Source organism: Myotis nattereri (assembly GCF_964212035.1).
Source record: "Myotis nattereri genome assembly, chromosome: 15".
Taxonomy (NCBI): Eukaryota; Metazoa; Chordata; class Mammalia; order Chiroptera; family Vespertilionidae; genus Myotis; species Myotis nattereri.
In genome coordinates, this window is record NC_138090.1 from 44,866,577 (window position 1) to 44,881,205 (window position 14,629).

At 47.7% G+C, this 14,629-nt stretch overlaps 1 protein-coding gene across 2 annotated transcripts in view; it reads right to left on the bottom strand.

Moving 5' to 3' along the window:
* The window catches only part of XRCC1 (X-ray repair cross complementing 1), a 36,904-nt gene extending 22,862 nt beyond the window's left edge, over nt 1–14,042 (bottom strand). For both annotated transcript variants that reach the window (XM_081108148.1, XM_081108147.1), the window contains exons 1-3: nt 13,814–14,042; nt 13,319–13,411; nt 4,055–4,165 (exon numbers count right to left, since the gene is read on the bottom strand). In XM_081108148.1, the coding sequence (XP_080964274.1) occupies nt 4,055–4,165; nt 13,319–13,411; nt 13,814–13,864 (255 nt within the window). In that variant the 5' untranslated portion in view covers nt 13,865–14,042. The remainder of the gene's footprint in view (nt 1–4,054; nt 4,166–13,318; nt 13,412–13,813) is intronic.
* Between the last annotated feature and the right edge of the window lie 587 nt (nt 14,043–14,629).

Here is a 14,629-nt window from a genome sequence, read left to right on the forward strand (position 1 = left end):
AGGAGACACTGGACAAAGGGATGACTCATGCCCCTGACAGGACAGTTCGAGATTTCATGAAGCTACTCAGCGCAGAATTTAAAACTTATGAAGATAAGAGATGACTACTATACATATGTGTTAACACTTGGGGAATCTGAGTAATGGGAATATGGGAGTCTTTTGCACTACTTTTGCAACTTTTCTGTAGGTCTGAAAGCTACTGAGAAGCTGGTTTTATAATTTAGATGGAAATAAATACAAAAGATCTAGAATAGCCAAAACAAGACTAAAGTTGGAAGTCCAACACAATCTGTTTTCAATATTTTCTATTAAGACAGTGTGGTACTGGCATAAAGATAAACATACAGCCCTGGCCAGTGTCTCAGTGGTTAGAGCGTCAGCCTGCTCACCAGTGTCTTGGGTTCAATTCCCGGTCAAGGGCATGAACCTAGGTTGCAGATTCGATCCCCAGCCAGGTCAGGGAGCATACGGAAGACAACCAACCTCCCTCCCTCCTTCCCTCCCTTCCACTCTCTCTAAAAAATCAAAGGAAAAAATATCCTCAGGCGAGGATTAAAAAAAAAGATAGCCCTAGCCAGTTTGGCTCAGTGGATAGAGCATCAGCCGGCAGACTGAAGGGTCTTGGGTTTGATTCCAGTCAAGGGCACGTACTTTGGTTTGATCTCCAGCCCGATCAGGGCATGTGCAGGAGGCAACCAATCACTATGTCTCTCTCTTTTTTTTTTTTTTTTTTTTTAATATATTTTATTGATTTTTTACAGAGAGGAAGGGAGAGAGATAGAGAGTTAGAAACATCGATGAGAGAGAAACATCTATCAGCTGCCTCCTGCACATCTCCCACTGGGGACATGCCCGCAACCCAGGTACATGCCCCTGACCGGAATCGAACCTGGGACCCTTCAGTCCGCAGGCCAACGCTCTATCCACTGAGCCAAACCGGTTTCGGCTATGTCTCTCTCACAATGATGCTTCTCTCTCTCTCTCTCTCTCTCTCTCTCTCTCTCTCTCTCTCCCCACACACACACTCTCTCTCTCTAAAAATCAATGGAAAAATATCCTTGTGTGAGGATTAACAACAACAAAATAAACATAAATATCAATGGAACAGAGAACACAGAAAAAAATCTCTACATATATGGTCAATTAATTGTCAACAAAAGAGCCAAAACAATTCAATAGGAAAAAGAAAGTCTCTCTCTTTTTAAAATATATTTTTATTGATTTCATAGAGGAAGAGAGGGGGAGAGAGATAGAAACATCAATGATGATAGAGAATCACTGATTAGCTGGCTTCTACATGCCCCCCCACTGGGAATTAAGCCTGCAACCCAGACATGTGCCCTGACCAGGAATCAAACCATGACCTCCCGGTTCACAGGTCAATACTCAACCACTGAGACACTCCAACCAGGCAGGAAGTATCTTTTTAAAAAAATTTTTTAATAAATAATTTTCAAAAAAAATGAAAAATGCATGTCATCCTCTATTTCACACAATATACAAAAATTCATTTGCAATGGATCAGAGATCTAAGTGTGAAACCTAAAAATAGAAAGCTTCTAGAAGAAAACGCAGGAGATGGTGGAAAGCAGAATAATATCCATCTCCTCCTCCTCCCCAACCTCCCCCCACTCCCCCCCACAACCTGCCGCCATCAAAAGGTTCCCACAGTTTAATCCCTGGAACCTGTGAATATGGCAAAATAGACTTTGCAGATGCAATGAAAGATCTTGAAATAGGGAGATTACCTGGGTTATCCAGGTGGGTCCAGTGTCTGTATAAGAAAGATGGAGGCAAGAGAATCAGTCAGAGAAGAGATGAAGAAGATGTTAGAGTGACGTGATTGCTAGCTTACAGTGGTCGCCAACAGGTGGTCTGCAGACCACTGGTGGTCTGTGAGGTCCGAAAGGTTGGCAACTGTTGGCTTAGAAGCTGGCGGAAGGGGCCACAAGCCAAGAAATGCAGGCAGTCTTTAGAAGTTGGGACAGGAAGGAAAATGGATTCTCCCCTGGAGCCTCCAGAAGGAATGCAGCCCTGCCATCTCCTCGGATATTAGACAACTACCTCCAGAACTGTACGATCATAAATGTGTGTTGTTTTAAACCACTGAGTTTGTGACAATTTGTTACAGCAGCAATAGGAAACTAATACAGGCACCATCGTCATTACTTTGTGGCAGGAAAATACCTCTTATAGGACACTAAAGGTACTAAGTATTAAAAAAAAAAAAAAAACCTGGATAGATTGGACTTCATCAGAGGCACTGTAATGAAAAGGCAAGTCACAGACTTGGGGGGAAATCTGCAATACATATATCTGAAAAAAGAGACTGAAAAAAATACAGAGTTAATGCCCATGACATAAAGACAAACAACCTAATAAAAAAATAAGATGAATGAATGACTAATAAGTACATGAAAGGTACTTATTACATGTCATAAATGGTTGGGAAAATGCACATCGAAGCCACAATAAAATACCACTACACGCCATCTGAATGGCTGAAATTTAGAAAATTAAAAAGACTGGCAATATCAAGAATGGGTAAGGATGTGAAGCAACTAGAATTCTCATATACTGCTGAAGGGAATATAAAATGATACAACCATTGTGGAAAACTCAATTTCTAATAAGGTTAAAACATATATTTAACCTAAGACCCTGCAATACCACTCCTAGGTATTTAACCAAAACAAATCTCTAAAAGAGGCTTGAACAAAAATGATCGAGCAGCATTATTCACAATAGTCAAAAGGTGGCCGGAGATACCAACAAGAGGATGGAAAACAATCGTGGTCTATGCTTACAGTGGAATACGACTCAGCAATAAAGTGGAACAGGCCACTGACACAGTCACAATATGGGAAAATCTCCAAAAACCATATGGTGAGTGAAAGAGCCACCCACAAAAGAAGTACACACTGTGAGATTCCATTTATATGAAATCCTAGGACAGGCAAAACTAATCTATACTGACAGAAAGGAAGTCAGAGGTTGCCTGAGCTGGGGGGTAGGGGGAGGAAGGGCATGGTGGGGAGGGAGGAGTGACTATTAAAGGGACACAGGGAACTTTCAGTGACGCTGGCAGTGCTCTGTGTCTTGATTTGGGAGATAGTTGCACAGGTGCATACATTTGTCAAAGACTCATTGGCCTCTTGACCTCTACAGTAAGATCTGTGTATTTCATGGTATGCAAAATAGACCACAATTAAAAACAATTTCTGTCCTGGCCAGTGTGGCTCAGTTGGTTGGGCATCCTGTGCAAAAGGAAGCTGCCAGTTCCATTTCCAGTCAGGGCACATGCCCGGGTTTTGGCTCCATCCCTGGTAGGGGGCCTGAATGAGGCAGCCTATTGATGCTGCTCCATGCTGCACTCTCAAATAGATGTTTTCTCTTTCTCTCTCCTTCCCTCTCCCTTCCTTTCTCTCTCTAAAAATCAATAAACCATTCTTTAAAAACAAAACCAAAAAATTTCTCACTGCAAGAAAAAAAACACGTCTTGTAGAAAACTGGTTTGTTCACTTAAAATTATAAACTCTCTTTGTCATGGCAGGTCTATTTTTACCCAAAAACATTTTGTTGATTAGCTAGCTAACTATGATCTCATCGATCCAGCTCTAATTAATTCAACCAGAAAAATAAAAGGACTGTGCCAACTTTTAAAAATATTCGTAATAGAGCAAAAGGCATTCCTTCTTGGAAACATCTGTTACAAATCAAGTGACTAACAGAGGCAACCCACACAATTCGAAATCTCAGTTGGCAGGGACATCTGTGAGAGCCCCTGGGGCTGGGTAAAGCAATTTTGCTCTCCAGCAGTGACTGAATCTCAGAAAAAACACTTGCCTCTGGTTGTTTATGCCACCACAATGCAACTGGGTCTCTTCCCTGCTCTGCACTGTTTATCACCTGTCTCCTCTGTACACCAGGCTCCTCCAGAGGGCAGTGGTCAGGGTGACTCATGTCCACTCTAGTCTGGCACCCACGGGAAGCCAGGATGGGGCATCTGGGGCAGGGATCAGCCTGGGGCCCATCGCAAGTCCCTGCTTACCTCATAGTCTTGCTCCCCGGCCCCTCCAGCCGAGCTGCCCACCAGCACCTCCACAAAGGCTGAGCCATCGTTCCCGATGTCCACACTATGTATCTGCTCCTCCTTCTCTAACTGCAAGAGAGGGAAAGCCCACTGTTAGTGCCTGCTCTGCCCCAGGGCTCACTGTAGGACCTTGGGAGTGGGATGACCTTCATATGAGCCACCATATCTCCTTGCAATGTCAACTCTGGGGCACGTAGGTGGCCAATATTGAGTGGTGCCACCTTGTGCCCAGCATGTGGCATTCAGAGCTCAAAAAATATTCACTGGCCCTAACCGGTTTGGCTCAGTGGATAGAGCGTCAGCCTGCGGACCCTGGGGACCCAAGTTTGATTCCGGTCAAGGGCATGTACCTTGGTTGTGGGCACATCCCCAGTAGAGGGTGTGCAGGAGGCAGCTGATCAATGTCTCTCTCTCATGGATGTTTCTAACTCTCTATCCCTCTCCCTTCCTCTCTGTAAAAAATCAATAAAATATATTTTTTTTTAAAAAGTAAAAATACAAAAAGAATTCTCTTAAAAAAAATAAATTCACTGAATGCATAAACCCCCACACCCTCTTCCCCAGCTCCTCCAGACTCTCCAGACTCTGCCAGACCAGCTTATAATCTGCTCTCCTTGGCAGCACTTGCCAGAGTTTCCACCCCCAATCACAAAGGCTTCTGGGGAAGTTCCCTGAGGATAGGGCCCTGTTCTGGTTTTCTCACCACTGCTTCCTGGGTTCAAAACCCAGCTCTGCCAAACACTAGCTATATGGCCTCTAACCTCATGGAGCCTCAGTTTCCTCATCTGTAAAATGGGGATGATAACCATATCTATGCACGTAAATACTATGGCCACAGGGCCCGTATGTAATAGGCACTCTACCACTGTCAGTCAGGAGGCATTATTAGTCAACTGAGGGGGGGAGGGGGGTCTTCAGCCCAGCCTGAGCCCTCTCACAGTCCAGGAGCCCTTGGGGGATGTCTGACGGACGGCTTAGGCCCGTGGGGAGCGGGCCTAAGCCGTCCATCAGACATCCTTAGCGCTGCTGTGGAGCCGGCTGTGAGCCCAGCTTCTGGCTGAGGGACGCTCCCCCTATGGGAGCACACTGACCACTAGGCGGCAGCTCGTGCGTTGAGCGTCTGCCCCCTGGTGGTCAGTGCATGTCACAGCAACCAGTCGTTCCGCCATTGGGTCAATTTGCATATTAGCCTTTTATTATAGAGGATGCTCAATAATTATCTGTCAAAAGAAGGGAAGAGCTACCTATAGGACCTGCCATCCCTTTCTGACATTTAAGGATGCAGAAAGCCAGGTGGGGGTGGAAGGCAGTTGGGAACAGCTGAGGCAAGTCTCCTGCTTTCTAGTATAACACTCCTGTATTTGGATCCTAGAATGACAAGTTAGCCCACATGTGTGGCTCAGTGGTTGAGCACTGACCCATGAACCGGTTCAATTCTCAGTCAGGGCCTGGATTGCGGGCTCAATCCCTAGTGGGGGGTGTGCAAGAGGCAGCTGATCAATGGTTCTCTCTCATCATTGATTTTTCTATCCCTCTCTTCCTCTCCCTTCCTCGCTCTGAACTCAATAATAATTTTTAAAAACCACACATACAGAATGACAAGTTATTCCAACCTTCAAAGGTACCTAGTCCACCACCGCTCAGATCATCTACCCCCACTGCTCAGATTATCTGATGCTCCAATCTGCCCTGTCACCTCCCAGTCAGGAGTTCACACAGACATCACCTGCACAGGGCTACACACAGGAGCATCCGACATGGAAGGAAGGAGCCTGGACTTGGGATGAGTCAAGCCTGGGTTCAAATCCAGCCCTGTCATTTCTAAGAGTGCAACCCTGGGTGACATACAACCTCTCTGAGAGGCAGCGAACTCACATGGTAAAGGGAGGGTCCTCATTGTTATTATAATAACCCTCCTTCTGAAGTGAGCTGGATGACACAGATACTAACAACCATAACAACAGTTGCTGTGAACATCTAAGGGCCCACGATGTGCCAGACACATAATGCATGCATCTTCTCTCCTCACAACGGCTTTGCAAGGCAGGGCTATAATTATCTTCATTTTATACATGAGCAAATGGAGGAAGGAAGTGGTTATGTAACTCCCTAAGGTCACACAGGTGGTGAGCGGCAGAGCTGGGACCAGAGACCGTGCAGGCTCGCTAGAGCTGGTTAGGGCTCCTTCCCCACCAGGTAAGCATGCTGAAGAGAGAGGAAGTGATGCGGGAGGGGCCTTCCCAAGGTTGAGCCGTGCTGGCCTCCTGACGACTCCGCCTGCCTCCACTGCTGCCCTCAGCTCAGAGCCCTCACGGGTGTGGTGCTGCCCAGGCACTCAAGTCCCAGCCTGACTTCTTGGCCTCCTGCCACACGTGCTGGCTCTCCTCCAGCCATGCTGCCTTCCTTCTGTCCTGAGAACAGGCTGGCTCCTTTCACCGCAGGGCCTTTCCACCTGTCATCCCCTGCCTAGTCTACTCCTCCCCAAGCCTCCTGTGGCTGGCGCCTCCATCCTTCAGGTCCGCTCACATGTTGCTTCAGCCCAACCAAAGTAGCCTCCCCACCTCCTTCCAGGTGCTTCTCTAGCCCCTGTCCCTGCTTTATTTTTCTTCATTATCACCACTTGATATTATATAGTTACATTTTTTATTTGTATTTGTCTAACACCTGTCTTTTAAGCTCCATGAGGACAGGGGCAATATGACTCATTCCTTACTGTATCCCCAATGCCAAGAACAATGTCTGATCCATCCCAGCTCTGCTTACTTACTGCGGTGTGATCCTGGAGCAAATGGCTTCATGTCACCCCTTGGGCCCTAGTTTCCTAACCTATAATATGGGGACAGTAACAACGTCTACCTCATACAGTTGTGAAGATTCAAATGAGGAATACACATGAAGCCCCTTGAATAGTGCCTGCCACAGTGCAAGCGTTCCATAAATGTCAGCTGATCCTATTATCACAAGAGGCCTCAGTACAATCCTGATGGATGAGTGAACAGATGGACGGGAAGCTCCCAGTGACCATTTGCTGAAGAAGCAAATGCCCTGAGTTGTAATTCTGACTCTACTCTCCCTGACCAAGCAGCTTTGGTGAGCCGCTTGCCTCAGTTTCTCATCTGTCACAAAAGAATCACCATGGCTAACATTTCTGGATTCTCACTGAGCGCCAGGTGCGTAGTATATTCATTTCCTGCTGCTGCTATAACAAAGTACCACACACTTCCTCGCTAAAGACAACACAGCTCACAGAGCTGGAGGTGCAAAGTCTGAAATCTGGTCTCACTGAGTAAGATCAAGGTGTCCGCAGGGCTGTTTCTTCGGGAGACTCTGGGGGAGAAGCACTTCCTTGCCTTGCTCCCAGAGGCCACCTGCCTCCGTGGCTTGTAGCCCCTCCCTCCAGCTTCAAAGCCAGCCATGGCATCCCTCCAACCTTTGCTTCCATCACCACATCTCCTGCGACTCTGGTTCTGCTGCCTCCCTCTTTCCCTTATAAGGACCCTTGTGGTTATAGTGTCCTCTCCTCCCCTCCCCCCAATAATCCAGGTTAATCGCACCATCTCAAGATCCTTAACTTCATCCTACCTGCAAGGTCCCTTTTGCCATGTAAACTGACATATTCACGGGCTCTGGGGGTTAGGATGGGGCACCTTTTCAGGGGCCATTATTCTGCCTATCACAGTTGATGAAGCTCTTCCTGGGCCAGGCATCACTGAATCCTCACAAGGGTCAGTTACTATCCCAGTTCTTCAGATGGGGAAACTGAGGCTCGGTTTAAATAAACAGCTCACATGTCACACAGAACTATGACTGGCAAAGAAATGTGGGCCCAGCTTTCTGACTATAAACTAACACTCCTTCTCAACTCCCCTTCAGGTAAAAATGCAGAATCTTTACCTCTCCCACAACATAAAGCACCAGGCCCCACATTTAGTAGGATGGATATATTTTGTATTTTAAATGAATTTTTTAACTACTACTTTGCAAACACATAGATTCCCTTGTATTTTCTTTTTCCCTTTCCTTCTTTTTATTACCACATACTTAGCTTAAAACAACATACATTTATTATCTCAGTTTCTGTAGATCAGAAAGCCAACACAGGATGACCGGATTCTCAGCCCAGGGTTTTACGGGGCTGAAATCTAGTGCTGGTTAGGTCTGTGGTTCTCATCTGGGGCTCAGGGTCCTCTTTTAAGAGGACTGGCTATTGGCAGAATTCATTTCCTTGTGGTTGAAGGACTGAGGTCCCCCTTCCTAGCTGACAGTCAGGACACAACTCTCAGCTGCAGAGGCCCCTCGCATTCCTTGTCACGTGGCCCCCACAGGCCGCCCAGAACATGGATGCTCGCTGCTTCTTCCAGTCACCAGAGGGTTTCTCTGACTTCCTCCTCTGTTCTTTCTTATTTTCCATAAATAAAAATTTTTTCATAAAAATGTGTATACATGGAGAGAACCCAAATCAAATGTCCACAGACTTATGAATGGATACACACTGTACGGTCTATCCCAGTGGTTGGCAAACTCATTAGTCCACAGAGCCAAATATCAACAGTACAACGATTGAAATTTCTTTTGGGAGCCAAATTTTTTAAACTTAAACTATAGAGGTAGGTACATTGTTATTCACTTCATTAGGGTACTCCGAAGCTGGCCTTTGCTAAAAACGTCCTCAGTCTGATTGAAGTATGTTCGCTGAGGTTGACCCCTTCCAACTCTCCCATCCACACTCGTCTTATATACTCGTTTCGTCTATCTCCTTTCCGAAAACCGACTTCTGCGCGTGGGCCACGAAGTTTCAATCGCACCGTATGTGGGCGCCTGCACATGGTATTTTGTGGGAGAGCCACACTCAAGGGGCCAAAGAGCCGCATGTGGCTTGCGAGCCGTGGTTTGCCGACCACTGGTCTCTCCAAATGATGGATTATTACTGAACTCTAAAAAAGAATGAAGCACTGACACATGCTACAACATGGAGGAACCTCGAAAACAATACGCTGAGAGACACCAGACACAAAAGGCCACACATTGTGTGAGCCTATTTATATGAAATGTCCAGAATAGGTAAATCCATGGAGACAAAAAGTAGATCAGTGGTTGTCAGGGGCAACCTGGGGAAAGGAGAACAGGGAGTGACTGCTTAATGGTTATAGGGTTTCTTTCTGGGGGTGATGAAAACATCCCCAATGAGTGGTGGTGACTGCAGAACACTGTCGATATACTAAAAACCTCTTAACTGTAGACTTTAAATGGTTACAATGGTGAATTTTATGTCATGTGAGTTTTATCTCAGAAAAAGAGTGTTCAGTAAGTGTCAGCTGTTAGCAGAAGGGCTTAAGCACAAGATGACTGTCATCTGCGGCCAGGTTTGTGGGCACCTTTCGCGGGAAGTCATAATTCATGACAGTGAAACAAATGGCACATGGAGATTTGCGAAGTTCCTAAGAGACATCTTGTAAAAACTGTTCCACACCCATGAAAGGCAATGTTATGTATAATTTTAAAAGAACAAACTTTAAAAGGTAGAAATTTAAAAGGTAGAAATCAATGGCATGAATCTCCAAGATATAATTATTTGAAAAAATACTATGTAATTTTAATGTTTTAATATGTTTTTATTGATTTTAGAGAGAGAGGAAGGGAGAGGGAGAGAAACATCAATGAGAGAGAGTCATTGATCTGCTGCCTACTGCACGCCCCTCACTGGAGACTGAGTCCCCAACCTGGGCATGTTCTCTGACGGGGAATCCAACCACAACCTCCTGGTTCACACTCCACCACTGAGCCACACCGGTAGGGCTCTCTCTCTCTCTCAACCTCTCTGTCTCTAAAACAAACAAAAAAATCAATAAAAACATATTTAAAAAACAAAGCATACTATGGAGAGCAGCCAGACCCAAAAGTATATACTGTCTGATTCCATTTACATAAAATTCAAAACCAGGCAAAACAAATCGATGCTGTTAAAAATCAAGATCATGGTGACCCTTCTGGGGGAGGCAGTGACAAGAAGGAACACAAGAAGGTCTGGGGGGCGGCATGTCCTGTTACTTGATCTGAGTGTGGAGCAGGTGACAGTTACGGTCTGTGAGGATTCACAGAACCGTGTGCTTTGCTGTACACGTTACACATAAAAAGAAGGTGAAAACCAAGTTAAAACCAAGTGATTTGTAACCACTGAGCCCTGGCCAGTGTGGTTCAGTTGGTTAGAGTGTCATCCAGTACACCAAAAGGTTGTGGGTTCGATTCCTGGTCAGGGAACATACCCAGGTTGCAGGATCAATCCCCAATCAGAGTGCGTCTAGGAGGCAATTGATCAATGTTTCTCTCTCCCACACTTCCTCTCTCTCTAAAAATGTCCTTGAGTGAGGATTAAAAAATAAAAAGAAAGAAAACCACTGAAAAACAAAAAAGAAACGTGTGCCACCTTGCTGTTGAACATTTCTCCGAGCAACCCACCTCCAGGGGGGCACTGGAGCTACACCTGGGCTGTGTGCCAGCCATCCCCTCTGGCCAGGAGAAGTAGCAAACAGATGGACTCTCCCCTCCCGAGAGCAAGTGGTGGGTTGGCCACAGAGATTCTATGGCCATGGCAAACAAAAAAGGTACATGGACTATCAAGAGCACAGGGCTAAACCCTATGTGGTAATATCCAGGTGTAGCATAATATTGTTGGGAAGGAAAAAAAACACAGATTAGTTTATGTGTCCTGATGTCCAGAAGTTTTACCAACATCACTTGCTTGAAAAGAACCAAAATTAGCATTCACTGAATATGGAGTCACCCTGCATATTGGCAGCTGCCAAAAGCAATCAGAGTTTCCAAAGGATCTCTGACATGAGCTAAGTTAACCACTGCAATGCCGCTTGCTCAGAGACTTGCCCCCTGCAGTTCATTCTCAACACAGAAATCAGGATTCTGTGAGAACCCAAGTCAGATTCTATTTCTTCTCTGCTCAGAGCCTTTCAGTGGCTCCCCTCTCAACCAGAGTAAAAGCTTAAGTCCTTACAATGGTTTTCAGGCCTTGAGTGTCATGGGGCCCTCCCCCCCAACCCTCTTAGCTCATCTCCAACTTCTCTCCCCGTGGTTAACTCTACTCCACCCCCATAGGCCTCCCAGCTGTTCCTCTCAGGCCAGCATCAGCCCACCTAGGAGCCCAGAAATCTGCATAGCTCACAACATAGCTCATTCTGCTTAAATGTCACCTCAGGGAGGCCTTGCCTAACTCCCTATTTAAATAAAATCCTCTTGCCTGGCCAGTGTTGCTCAGTGGTAGAGTGTTGACCCATACATTGGGTGTCACGGTTCCATTCCCAGTCAGGGCCAGGCCCAGGTTGCTGGTTGCGGGCTCCATCCCCAGTGGGGGGCGTGCAGGAGGCAGCCAATCAATGATTCTCTCTCATCATTGATGTTTCTCTCTCTCTCTCCTTCTCCCTTCCCCTCTGAAATCAATATAAATATAAATGTAAATATTTTTAATAAATAAATAAATACCTCTTGCCACTGCCTCCTACCCCAGCGGAGGCATTCCTCATTCCTCTTAACTGTTTGTTTTTCTTCCACAGCACTCGTCAGCTGACTTACGTTGTACTTTTGACTTTCCCCACAAACATGAAAGCTCCACAGGACTGACAGATCTATGTCTGATGCTGTCCACTGCTATATGGCCCCAATATCTAAAACAGTTTGGCCTCCAGAAGGTGCTTTATAATTAACTAGAGGCCCAGTGCACGAATTCGTGCACAGATGGGGTCCCTTGGCCTGGCCGGCAATCGGGGCCAATTGGGGCCGGTCGGCCGGGGGGAGGGACCGTTGGAGGTTGGCTGTGGGAACACAATGACCACCAGGGGGCAGCTCCTGCATTGAGCGTCTGCCCCCTGGTGGTCAGTGCGTGCCATAGCAACTGGTTGACCGGTCGTTTGGTCATTCAGTCGCTTAGGCTTTTATATATACAGTGGGGCCTTGACTTACGAGTTTAATTCGTTCCAAGACCGAGCTCGTTAAGGAGCTCATTAACTCAAATTACTCTATCAACTCAATGCAAAAAATCAGCCAAGAGACAGCTGGTATCTCAAAAAACTCGTTAGTTGGGACACTCGTAAGTCAAGGCCCCACTGTATAGATTATTCAATGAATGAATGAACAACTGAATCCACCCACTCTTGAATCTATAGGTCCTGTCCCTGTACTGACAACTTCCACACCTGTCTCAGCTCCAGGTCCGATCCGCCAGCTGGATGACGCCTCTCAGAAATCCCAAAGTCGTATCAAACCTGGACATGCTACATGGACACATCACCTTCTCAGGCTGCCCCTCTCTGGTTTCCCATTTCAGTGACAGCAGCACTGTCTCCCCAGTCTCCCGGGTCAGAGAACCCTGTGCCTCGCTCCGGCCCCTGGGACTCCCTCATCCCCATGTCCTGTCTCCTCTGCTTTCAGTCTCGCTGCTCCCACTGCAACTGAGGTACAGATTGGGGTGATTCTCCTGGGGTCACAGGAAATTTCCCTGGGATCATGAGAGAGCCCAGCAGAATCATCACTCAGTTATAAAAACAGGAATCCCTCCCTTTACACAAACACCTACCTGTTGACAGGGCACCTCTGCAGACGTTACGTCACCAAATTATCACAACAACCCTGGGCCTGAATCTCATCATCCCCAAAAGACAGATGAGAAAACAAGTGCAGAGAAACTGAAGCGGCCAGTCCGAACTACCATTTCTGCAATGCTGTTGTTAATCTTCACCATGGGACATGTTTGCCATTGATTTTTAGAGAGTGGAAGGGAGGGAGAAAGAGGGGAGGGGAGAGAGAGAGAGAGAGAGAGAGAGAGAGAGAGAGAGAGAGAGAGAGAGAGAGAGAGAGAAAGACATGCTGCCATTGTCCAGGAAAAGAAGCTGAGGCCCAAGGGAAACCCTCAACCTGCTGCCAGCGGACTCCCGAGCAGCGTCTGGACCCGGGTCCAGGCTCCCTTTAGGTCCCACAGCGGTTCTCAACCTGTGGGTCGCGACCCCTTTGGCGGTGGAACGACCCTTTCACAGGGGTCGCCTGAGACCATCCTGCAGATCAGATATTTACATGACGATTCATAACAGTAGCAACATTACAGTGATGAAGTAGCAACGAAAATAAGTTTATGGTTGGGTCGCAACATGAGGAACTGTATGTACAGGGCCAGAAGGTTGAGAACCACTGCCTTAGGGGCTGGGGTGGGGGCAGGGTCACCTGGAGCACCACCGAGATGGTCTTCTCGCCCGCCCTGGCCGCGCGCCACTTCCGGTAGGTGTCCGCCTTGAGGAGGTTGTCTGCACAGTGGGTCTGGGCATGGACACAAGAACGGGAAAGGGGATGTGAGGGCACCGAGATGAAAGCCGGGTCCCCCACTTCCAGGCTACTCCTCCGAGTCGCCCCAAGCCCTCCGCGATCCCCCAGATTTAAGTGTCCCCGTTAATTCCCCCCGCGCTCTGCCTTGAGCCCCCTACAACACTTCTCCCGGGAAGTTCACCCATGAGCTCTCCTAGTCCTCCTTCCTTCCGGAACTTCCACGGACGCCCGGAAGCTCCCCCAGTCCAAATCCCTCTCAGAACCCCCTTATAACCAACTCCTGGAAATGCCCCCCGACCCTCCTCAGACTCCCCTGAAGGTCCCTTCTACACTCCAGACGTTCTCGCGTTCAGACGCCCTCAGAATTCCTTCACGTCTCCCACCCTAGTCCCTCACCGAGTCCTGGCTACTGCAGGACACCACATGGCGGAGGCGGATCTCCGGCATGTCAGCGTCGTGGGCTTCGCGGGACCTGAAGGACGCAGGAGGGTCCGAGTTTCGGGGGGCGACGAGGGGGTGCGCCCTGCGCGCGCTGAAGTGCGCACGCGCGCGAGGCTCGGGCCTTTCAAACCGCGGCGCGCCGGCGCACGCGTCAACCCGGCGCCAGCGCAGTCCCGCCTCTCGGGAGAGTGGCTCTGAGTTCCCTAGCAACGAGCTTCTCCTCTAGCCCCGCCCCCCAGCCCTATCACTCTTTAGCCCCTCCTCCCGGTGATGGTCACATCCCGTTTTTCCGGGCGCCTAGCAACAGGAGCGGCCTCCGGGATTGGTCCCTAGAAGAGATTCCCCATTCTCATTGGACAACGTAGTCACCGCCCAAACTGAAGCCGGGAAAGCTAGAGGACCGCAAAGCTGAGCGCATTTTTGCAGAGAGCCCAGAGCAGTGATGGCGAACCTATGACACGCGTGTCAGAGGTGACACGCGAACTCTTTTTTTGGTTGATTTTTCTTTGTTAAATGGCATTTAAATATATAAAATAAATATCAAAAATATAAGTCTTGGTTTTACTATGGTTGCAAATATCCAAAAATGTCTATATGTGACACGGCACCAGAGTTAAGTTAGGGTTTTTCAAAATGCTGACACGCCGAGCTCAGAAGGTTCGCCATCACTGGAGCGTACTGCAACAGGATCCTCCACCGGTCCTGCTGCTGCACTCTTCCCCCGCTAGCTTCCCACCACACACACAGGAAAAAAAATCTCAGCTCTCAGAG